Source organism: Gopherus evgoodei, chromosome 5, assembly GCF_007399415.2.
Source record: "Gopherus evgoodei ecotype Sinaloan lineage chromosome 5, rGopEvg1_v1.p, whole genome shotgun sequence".
Taxonomy (NCBI): domain Eukaryota; kingdom Metazoa; phylum Chordata; order Testudines; family Testudinidae; genus Gopherus; species Gopherus evgoodei.
In genome coordinates, this window is record NC_044326.1 from 43762600 (window position 1) to 43773119 (window position 10520).

General features: G+C 42.6%; 1 protein-coding gene across 5 annotated transcripts in view; it reads left to right on the plus strand.

Annotated features, from left to right (window-relative positions):
- The window catches only part of C5H4orf19 (chromosome 5 C4orf19 homolog), a 72476-nt gene extending 63608 nt beyond the window's left edge, over nucleotides 1–8868 (plus strand). For 3 of the 5 annotated variants that reach the window (XM_030565522.1, XM_030565523.1, XM_030565524.1), the window contains 2 exons: nucleotides 4535–4588; nucleotides 6876–8868. In XM_030565522.1, coding sequence (XP_030421382.1) covers nucleotides 4557–4588; nucleotides 6876–7872 — 1029 coding nt within the window. In that variant the 5' untranslated portion in view covers nucleotides 4535–4556 and the 3' untranslated portion in view covers nucleotides 7873–8868. Of the gene's footprint in view, nucleotides 1–4418; nucleotides 4589–6875 lie in introns of those variants that run through there. The other 2 variants (XM_030565526.1, XM_030565527.1) reach the window with 2 other exon arrangements.
- Nucleotides 8869–10520: the final 1652 nt, after the last annotated feature.

Below are 10520 nucleotides of genomic sequence, written 5' to 3' on the forward strand. Positions count from 1 at the left end.
CCAGTTCACCTTAATGTCGTTATTTAGGCTGAGCTGGAAATGATAATGCTGGGTGGCACTGTTCCACTCGGCATCTACTACAAAGCATCGGAACTCCATGGTGTAGCTAGCAGCTGGCTGACATCACTGCAGCAACACCTGAAGTGTGACTTTGACCCATGTCACGAGCGTATGGCCATCGACAATCACCTCCATAGCCTGAACAAAGTCCTCAAACTGTCCCAGAAGTGGGCTTGATTCTTCCAGAAGCAGAGAAGCCCAAGCCAGGGACTCCCCACTAAGCAGGCTGACAATCAGCCGCACACAGGCTTGGTCAGTAGGTACAACGTAGCAGAAATAGGAGCAGATACACATTTAGGAATCCACAAAATTTGCCACGATAACCTCAAACTTGCCAGGTGCGGGAGCTTGGGTTGGATCTGAAGGAGTGGCACGACGGCATTCTGCACCTGCAGGATGGCAACCTGGGCCTGCAAGGTCCATAGGGCTCCCCCACACTGTCAGAGAGATAATGGCCTTTGCAGGGTCCATAGTCACCATATCAGCTCCAGTTCCCTGTTTTGGGGCTGCTCAAATTGTCAGTGACAGATGTGGACAGTTGTACCTAGTGGTTAGAGCCAGAGCCAGCCGTCAGGAGCCGGAGCCGAGGGTCAAAAGCAGAGTCAGAGGCCAGATGCCAGCACTGAGGGTCGGAGCCAAAGTCATAAGTCAGGAATCAGAGCTGAGGGTCAGAGTCAGGTTATGTGGAGTGAGGCAAGGCTGGGTCCAAAGCAGCAGATGGGCTGAGATGAAGGAAACAGAAGGGCTAGCTCCAAGGATGGAAAAAGGCAGGAGCAGGGCTGGGATGAGGCAGGTGCAGCAGCTATCACAGCTGTGGGTGAATGCTTTGAGCACCCACCAAACTGCTGCTGCTGGGCTTAAGAGCTGGTCTGCTGACTCTTCCCACCAATCAGTTTGTGTAGTCAATCAGGCAGCCTTTCTACAGGCCAGTTGCATTTATTAGATTGTCCTGAGGCTGGCTCTGGTGCAGGCCCCTATTCCGATATTCTCATCTATCAGCTGCACCTGTGGTGTATGTAATAGAATGTAGGAGAATACATTGTGGGGGATTACAGGGATACTGCAAGTATGATGACAGTGTAGGGGGGCCAATATATGAACACATTTCACTATGCTAGCTACAGCCCTACAAGCTGGTTTTAGTCAAGTAGAACACACCCAGGGAGCAGGCCAATTCAACTCTATTTAGTGCTATTTAATTTTATAAGATTTAAGGGTATAGTCTCCCCTCATTGCTCACGTGGACCTTCGCTTCTGACACTAATATGGCCTTGCCCTTGCCAGTGAGAGTTCTATGCTGAGATCTGTAACTATTTTACCAACAATGCATTCCTATTCATAGCATATTGTGATTCCACCATCTTTTAGGTTCAGCTGCTCACAAACACCTTAAAATGTGAAGGCTTATCCTGTGAAGGGCTAAGTATCTCCTGAGTGTCCTCCACTGAGAATGGAATCAGTTAGAATTGAGGATGTTCAGAATTTCACAGAAGGCACTCAAAGGGGATTTTCAAGAGAGCTCAGCATTGATCCAACTCTGTTCCAATTGGAGTCAAAGATAAAACTCCCTTTGATTTCAACAGGAGCAGAGTCTGGCCAGTGCTGAGCTGTTTCGAAAATTCCACACACTGTGCTTTGCAAGTTTAGGCTCTGAGTCACGCCTTCTTAATCTAATATATTTTGTCTGTTCACTCATGGTTCTCTAGTATGGAAATATCTAGGAGTCAGACTTCGCAAGAAAATGTCACAAAAGACAAATCTAAAATGTTTCTAATTAAAAATAGAACATATAAAGATACAACAGGTTTCCTCCTACACTTGTTCTCAGACACCACATTCTACCCAATATTTGCTTTGTGTCCCTTTCTGTGATCTCACTTCTCTCTGCCTTTTTTATGTTGCTTCCCCCTAAGCTTTGAAGAGCCTTTGCCTTCATTTGCGACAGCCCTCCTATATCTCTGTGTGGAAATCTCTTCTGAAAACATAGTTGTGCATTTAGACTATGGCGGACTGTTCCAAACCAGTAGCCTGCATAGTATTCATTTGATTCAAATTGTAATTTGCTTTGGATGGGAATCTATCAAAACTATGTGTATTGTAAAACATTGACACATCTATGGCATTTTTAGTAAGATAAGCACTGAAATTTTTATAGCAAGATGTCTAATACTAATAGGACTAAAACATATGTTTCATTGTATACGACTGTATTACTTCACACCATTACTTTGCAATCCTGGTTCTGAAACTTGCTGTAAACCTAGAAAAAATAAGATCTGAAACACCGACATTTTAAAATCCTGTATTCCTACTTCAATGCTGAGAATTATTTACAAAAGAAGGCAGTAGAAAATACTTCCCATAAAAATTAGTTTATTCATACAAGAGGACAAATACAGATGTTTGTAACTATCAGCTTGTAAAACCTAGGAGTAAATGCAGAGACAATTCAAATACTCACAAAAGTGTAAAATCATGGAAAGTGCTATTATAGAAACAACAGATGTAATTTGCATTTATAATATCTTTCTACAGAATGTCTCAGGCAGCTTTACAACTAAATAAAACAAAAGTTATCAGCACTTGGTATGGTTAAAAGCCACTGCGGAGATATTTTTGTGGAAAAAGATCTTAACAGAATACAGGATATGAATGAACTGATATCAGCACTCAATGAGAAACTCAATATAAAAATGGTTAAACCTAGAGGGTATGAACCAAGGTCCCTCAAGAAAGCTAGCTGCAGTGACAGAGCTCAGGACTATACACAGAGTTGTAATGGTTTGACTGAAGGTTTGATTTTAAACCAATGCCAAAGGCGGCGAGGACACTTATTTCAGTTTACTAGGCTTATTTTGGTTTAGTTTAAGTCGATTAAGAACAGGTTTAAGCTAAATCAAAACAGGACACCCTTAAATCAAAATTAGTGTGTCCATATTGGGGCTTGCTAAACTGAATCAGTTTAACATTACACCTTAAGCTAAACCAGTGCAACTTTCTTGTGTAGACAAGTCCTCAGAAAATTGTTAAAGGGGACTTACTGGGTTTAAGCACTCTGTTTTATCTGGACGAGGTCTGTCTAGTAGAGGAGCCAGCTCTAATGGACACTCAGGGTCTAGTGAAACCTGTCTGAATTCCTTTAAAGGAGGGTCAGTGCTGGGACCTGCCCTTACACACCCAAAGGCTAGTGACTTTGGGAGAAGGGAATTCCCTGGTGAAAGGAACAGATGATGACGGAAGTGATAGTGTCCTGAAAGCGAGGAGACAGCAACCAAGGAACAAAGAGATGGGAATTCATTGCTGCTGTGGAATGGATCAACGGGTCTATCACAATCAGTCCACAATTTTGTGGAGCCCTATATGCTACTCTAACCTGCACCAGGGCTAGGATTGGGGACAGGCATTGCCTCCCTTCTCAGGCCTTGTGCCAGGTTCATCACTTGTACCAAGCGAAACAAGTCTAGAGAAGAAAGTGGGTTGTTTTTTTTGACGCTGGTGTTTTAGTTCAAATTTCTGCAAGTGGAATTACAGAACTTCTGTTCAAGATAAACAGGATTTTTGTAAATACATTAAATCAATGGCACTAACAAATACCCTGATCCAGTGTCACCAATTCCTCTCCTAAATGGGAAACTGATCTGCTATCGCTGGGCAAAGAGGTAACAGGCTCTATCAGGCTCAAATGTCAAGAGAAACTGGGCATCCTAACTAGTAATGGATAGAAATTCCATTATTGCAAAATAGTTAACATAAAAACATAAGAATGGCCCTACTGGGTCAGACCAAAGGTCCATCTAGTCCAGTATCCTGTCTTCCAACAGTGGCCAGTGCCAGGTGCCCCAGAGGGAATGAACAGAACAGCGTCAAGTGATCCATCCTGTCGCTCATTCCCAGCTTCTGGCAAACAGAAGCTTACAAAGGGCCCTGGCTCCACTGACATAAGCAGAGATAGGCCCAAGCCATAAAATTGAGAATCAAATTTTTCCCAAATTTCTGAGACGTTCAGATCTGGGTTTTAGCTTTCAGTGCATCTCTAAACACAAGATTACCATTGGGACAAACCAACATGTTGATTCTGATCATAATAAAAGGTTGGGCTGTCAGTGGGATTTGAAAGCACCTAGCACCCCACAGGAGAAGCTCTGCCCGCTTTGTTGTTGTCTGTCGTGAGATGCTATGTACAAAAAGAAAGCTACATACAACAATTTGTTATTTCTAGTCAAACTGCAAGGGAAGAATTTATTCTGGTGACATAGCGGTAACACTGAAAAAGTTCATTCTATACAAGAGCTGTTACCAATTCCCGCAATATTCCCCATTGCTAAGCACAGGGAATCTCTCTTCAACCAGCAGAACCTTTCAAAACAGGAGACTCATGTTCAGTGCAACCACCATTTATTCATTTAATATTTGCATGAAATAATTCATCCCTCATTTTTCTTTTCCCTTGCCTTCTCTCTTTCTCTCTTTTCAGATGTTAACAACGAGTAATCCAGATGGGGTGCAGGTGCTGTAAAATGATACAAAGGTACAGCAGAACAAATGGTGCTTGGAATCAGAATAAAATAAAACTTGTTAAAAATAAATCCATTCTCACCTGCATTCATCCTTTAGGTTAAGGATATTTACCATGTTGCAAATAATCCAGGAATTTACAGTTTAGATCAATTAAGGCATTTTGAAGCCCAGAAATACTGATTTCCAGTAAACTTCATGTTGGTTTATTTTAATTGAGTTTCATCTCTTTAGCTGCTAGCCCACAGAAGCTATGTGGCAATGGAGGCAAATTCTCACTGTAGCGTTTTCCCACCTCAGTGGCAAGAAGCCAGACTAGTTCAGTGTATGGGGGAATCTGTAGGATCCATCATCTTCTAAACACTGGAAATGTTCTGTAAATCTGCAGGTAGGGCAGAGACAGCTCTGTGAAATCCCCCACCTTCCATCCCTGCTTCCATTGTAGCCTTTACAATAACTGGCTTTGGGTAGGTCACATGGTAAAAGGCTTTCAATTTAGACAGCCCAAGCTTCTCAGTGTTTCACTCAGCCCTATGTGAATGCCATCCTCATCACAATATATTCCTGGGAGAATTGTGCACCACTGCACATGCACATAATTTAGGTCCCCTGCAGATTTCTTTGCTTCCCTGCAGAAAAATATGACTTTCTGATGGGGAAGCAAGGGGAAGCCACAAGAGCAGTCATGCAACACTCACCCCTACCCCCCAGCAGTATGTTTTGGGTACCCAGGGGAGCCAGCAAACTGGTAGGGCAGGGGGCAGGACGAGGGACTAGGGAAGACCCAGCTCCTAACCCTGTGCCGGAATCAGCTACTAGTCCTGGCTGGGCTAGGGAGGATGGGACTTCCTCTTCCCCGGCATGGCATCCAGGGCTGGGTCAGACCCACCCCCAGATTTCTCCCCCAGCTGCAAGAAGCTCTGAAAACTCTCTCTCTCCCCCCAATCCACCCAGCTCCTGTGCACCTAGACTCCCTCATACTCAGATCCTCCCACCTGATAAGCCCCACTCCCCCTGCACCCGGACCACTCCTATGAGCCACCCTCACCCAATCCCCAATCAGCTGCACCTGGATCCCCACCCCACTGAGAACCACTCCCCCAACATCTGACCCCCCCCCACTAAGGCCCCCACACCCTCCACCGAGCTCTATCCCCCCCCACATTCAGATCCCCCCTACTGAGTCCCAACCACCTTCACTTGGACCCCCTGCACAGTCCCATTACAGTTGCATCCAGAACCTCCAACAAGCCCCTGTGGATCCAGATCCCCCCACACCCAAATCCCCCACGGAGCCACCTGCACACAGATTGCCCTACACAGAACCCTCTCAGTCCACATCTGGATCCCCCCACACTAGCCCCTCCACATTTGAATCCTGCCTTGCTGAGCCTGCCTGCCCACACCTATTGCACCTGGCACCGAGGGGGACAGGGCTCTCGGATGTTTCTGGGGCAGGCCCGGTCCTTGCTCTGGGTCAGGGTTGGATGCAGCCTCACCATTGAGTTCGTGTTCAGAGTTGGGGGAGCTGCACAGTAATCTCCCAACTCCATGCAGCCAGTGGTCTGTGCTCTGCAATGCCATGCTGGAACCTCCACATTTGACAAATAAAATTTGCAGAATTTTAAAATATTGTCTGCAAATTTTTTAATTTTTTGGCACAGAATTCCCTCTGTAGTAACCATGGTGAGTGAGGGAAATGAGGAAGGAAACTGACACTACCAGAGAAAATAAAGAAGGAGGGGCATCGTGAAGACAAAACAAGAACACCTGTGTCAGAGCCATTAAAAAAAAATCAGAAATGGAAAAGGAGCAGAAGGGGTAAAAAAAAAAGGAATGGAAAAAATAAAAAGAGAGGGGAAACAGAAGGGAGATGTGAGAGATAAAATGCTCAGAGGAAAGGAAAGATGATGGCAGTTGGGTCAGGACATGATCACAGGAAACATCTACGGGGTGTCCACCTGCTAATCAAGCCCCCCAGGGATAAAGGTTGGGAACAACTGCGTTGTTATAAAGGTGGAAGGACTTCTTATCCTGTGGCTATGACATACCCAGTGAGGCATTCCATGGCCTCTCTGTCCCCTTGTGGAGCCTCTGACCTGGAGCCTAATTGTTCTGTAGTATTCAGGCTCTTGAGAAAATGACCTCAACTAAGTATGTGTATTTTATGCTTAGTACACAATACTGTAGTTTGGGTATAGTTGCGTTAGTTGTTTAATCTCAACACGTCAAAGTTGGGTGTAATCAGTTTCCAGTTTCTAAACAGAAAATATTAACTGGTAAAATTTTCCTTTCCCCAGCTATTTCTTTGATCCAGAAGATGTACAATCCTCGAGATACCCAAATGAAGTAAACAGTTACAAACCAGACAAGCAAGACAGCAATAAATTCAAAGGCGATCAGAACAGTGAAACTCCGGTGCATAAAAATGAACTGCAAAATGATGAATTAAAGAGAACAGAAAATAAAAACAAGTTCAATAGCACAAAAGAGGCCTTCTGGAACCACAGAGGAACTGCTCTTGACGAGGAAGGCCTAGGAAACTGTGTTGAAAAGTTTGACAATGCCCACAGTGGTGGCAATTCCTGTCATGGTATGCATCTCCTTCCTAATGACAACATAAACCGAACCAAAGAAACCATCACACATGGAAATTCCAGCCAGTCAGCAAGTTCTTCTTTAGCCAGCAGGACAAGAGACCTCTGCGCCAATGGACTCTCTTTACCAAATGAATCTGGCAAAGAATGTGACCCAGGAACAGGTGATCACAAGAAGCTGGAGTCAGAAGAGCCAGAATGTTCTATAGATGAGAACTCGCCATCTGCAGGAGAAAACAGCTCTCTCACAGAAAGTGCAATACTGGAGACACAAAACAATGCCATCCAATTACCAGGCCTGGATTACCTCCCACATGGTAGCCAGACTAGAAACTATCATGCTCCTGAAAAGGATAGTTTTTCAGACAATTACACACATTCAGACCAAAATGCAGAGTGTATAGTGATAAATAAGGGTGAGGGCCCTGGCCTAAGCCTGCCTTTGCACATGAACGAAAATTATGATTCAGTGGAGGAAGCTCTTAAAACTGAGTCTGTTAATGTGTGTGTCAAAGAGGACATGCCTGACGGTATTGTATCTGAGGGCCTCATAACAGAAGCACAAGAGGAAAAAGACATTAACCATAAAGAAATTAATGGAAAAATTGAGGAGGAGGAGGATGCAGAGGTGGCAGAAGCTCTTGCAGCGCTGGAAGCTGCAACTGCAGGGGAAGATTATGAAGAGGGTGAGGAGTATTAGATGGAGAGTTCTTTCTAACACATTCATAGTAAACTTAGCTCTGGAGCTACGTGACACACTACGGAATGCATGTGTTGTACAGAACAGACAATTATTGTATAAAGCACAAAAACAGAAGGAGCTGGGACTAGAACGTTGATCATTTTAGCTGCTAAAACACAGTCCTTTACCACCTGAACTGAGGAACTCCCTTGGCTTCTGGTAGTAATAAGGCCCATATCTTTCCCATAGGCCACGAACAAGGGCATAGCATCACTCACACAAAGCCAGCATGTTACAATATAGTTCACGTGAAGGTTTTCTTCAAATGACTCGAGGGCTTGCATACACCTCAAGTTTCAGGTTCAAATGAATCTCGAAGCACAACTATAAAAACCAGAGTTTCTCCATTTCCAGTAGAAGCCATACAAAACCACAGAACTGAATTATTTCACTGTAAAAAAATATATAATGTACCCTAGGTTCAAAAAACCTTTCAGCAAACTTGACCTGAGATTCTAGTTTGTTGCAAAGCATGAAACCAGACAAGTTTCACATAGTTTGGGTTTCACTGTGACTGCATCTCACAGCTCTGCTAATTTCTTAGTCACAGTCTCTTGACTCACCAATTGTTTACAAATAGATTTTGCCTCAGAGCCTCCCAGAAGCAGCAAAACCCACTTGTAAAAAAATAAAAATAAAAAAAAACAGTGAGGGCTAAATTCATCCTGCTGTAACTGGACAACAGTCCCTAAACTTACAGCAGGGAGACAGATGGCCCCGAATCAAGACCCTACACTTTAGAACTTTTGAATCTCTACTTTCAGAAACGTTTCCCCTTTCTGGATAATTTCATATTTTTAATTTTTGGTTAGTATGTTAAACTTCCTCTTGTACGATTTCTGATTGGAAGCCTAGGAGATATGGAAAATAAACACTTCATGTTTAAAGTCGCCAAATGTTGGACGCTGGCGAATGGCTGAGATAGAAAATGTGCTCCAAGTTTTATATTGAGAATTGGTGGCTCCTGAATTGATATAAACTGTTAATAAAATAATTGTTTTAAAATTTAAAGAACCATTATCTGTTGACTTTTATACTGTTAGGTTTCTAAATTATGCAACAATTGCTAAAAAATAAACTTTCAAAGAAACTTAATATAAAACCCATCCTCAATTAATGTGTGTGAAAATTACCAATTGTTATGTCACCTTTGCCTGTGCAATATATGCTATTTTCCGCCAGTCTATAGGCAAACAGTCTATACAAGTGAGGAAATGATAGTGGTACTATGCCATTGTAATTCTGCTAATTTTAGTCGATGGATCAGAATTCTGAAGGTAGAGCTCGTATCTGATCTATCCTAAAACCTTTAATCTGTAGTCTTTAATTAGACCTAAACTATACTGAAAAGTTAAGTCGACATCGATACTTTGGTCAGGGATGTGAAAAAAAACAACACACCCCTAACGGACCTAGCTATGCTTACCTAAATCCCAGCAAAGATGCAGCTATGTCGACGGAATGATGCTTCCTTCGATCTGGCTACCATGACGCGGGGTGGCGTTGTTCCCAAGCTGTTGGAAAAACCCCTTCCATCCATCTATGCTGTGTCTACATAATGAGATTAGGCCAGCATAACTAGAGCGATATGGCTATGCCAGCAGTCACCAATGCATAGACATATCTTAGTTCTTCCCAAATAAGTACTACAGTATTAAATCCATATTTCTGCTTCTCAAAACACTACACATATTCCTGCTACTGGTGATTTAAATCCCTGTTTCAAGAAAGCTAAATATGACTGAAAATGAAATAGTTGGCACATTGTATCTTTAAAATAAAAAACGCTCCATGTGTCCTTAATACGGAACATTAGTCTCAAAAGACTGTCCCTTTTTTCTGCCTCCCCGGCAGTGGCTCCATTTCAGTGAGAAGCGAACTTACTCTTGTATGTGTATAGTCTGTAAAGTGCCCGGATGAAAAGCACTGTATGAGTGAGATATTTTGGTGAAACTGAGACATGTTAAATGATAATGTTTAGTAAGGCAAAGTTATACTTACGAAATCTTTTCATATGTGATATATAGATAGATATACACACACACACACACACACACACACACACACACACACACACACACACACACACACATATTTACTGTATTACCAAGTTCCACTTGTAGACAATTTGTACATTATAGATAAACCAGACATACTAGGAAATTGCGTATATGCCCTTATATTGTGAAACTAGATTATTATGTAAATATAAAATCTGAATATTCTTCTTCATATTTCTCATACTGCAGCTGCTTAGTAGGAAGGAACTCATCTGTTCAACAAGGCTTATTAGAAAACTCAATGAAGGAACAATATGTTCTGCATAAAATATAAAAATCAGACTATACTAAGTTGTGCACTGTAATTCTGCTGTATAAAATCAAAATGACATGTTGATAGTGTCTAACGGACTATACGACTTGCGGTATATTATTGTACTGTATTCTTTTTCTCATTGCTGATACAGTATGTAGGCAGCATTGCTAGGAGACAGTTTCTCACACACACAAATAAGCAAAGGAAGTATTTGCATACTTGGACTGCCATCTGCATATAAGAATTTCAAGGCAACTTAAAGCATTGGATTTTCACTTCTTGGATTTAGT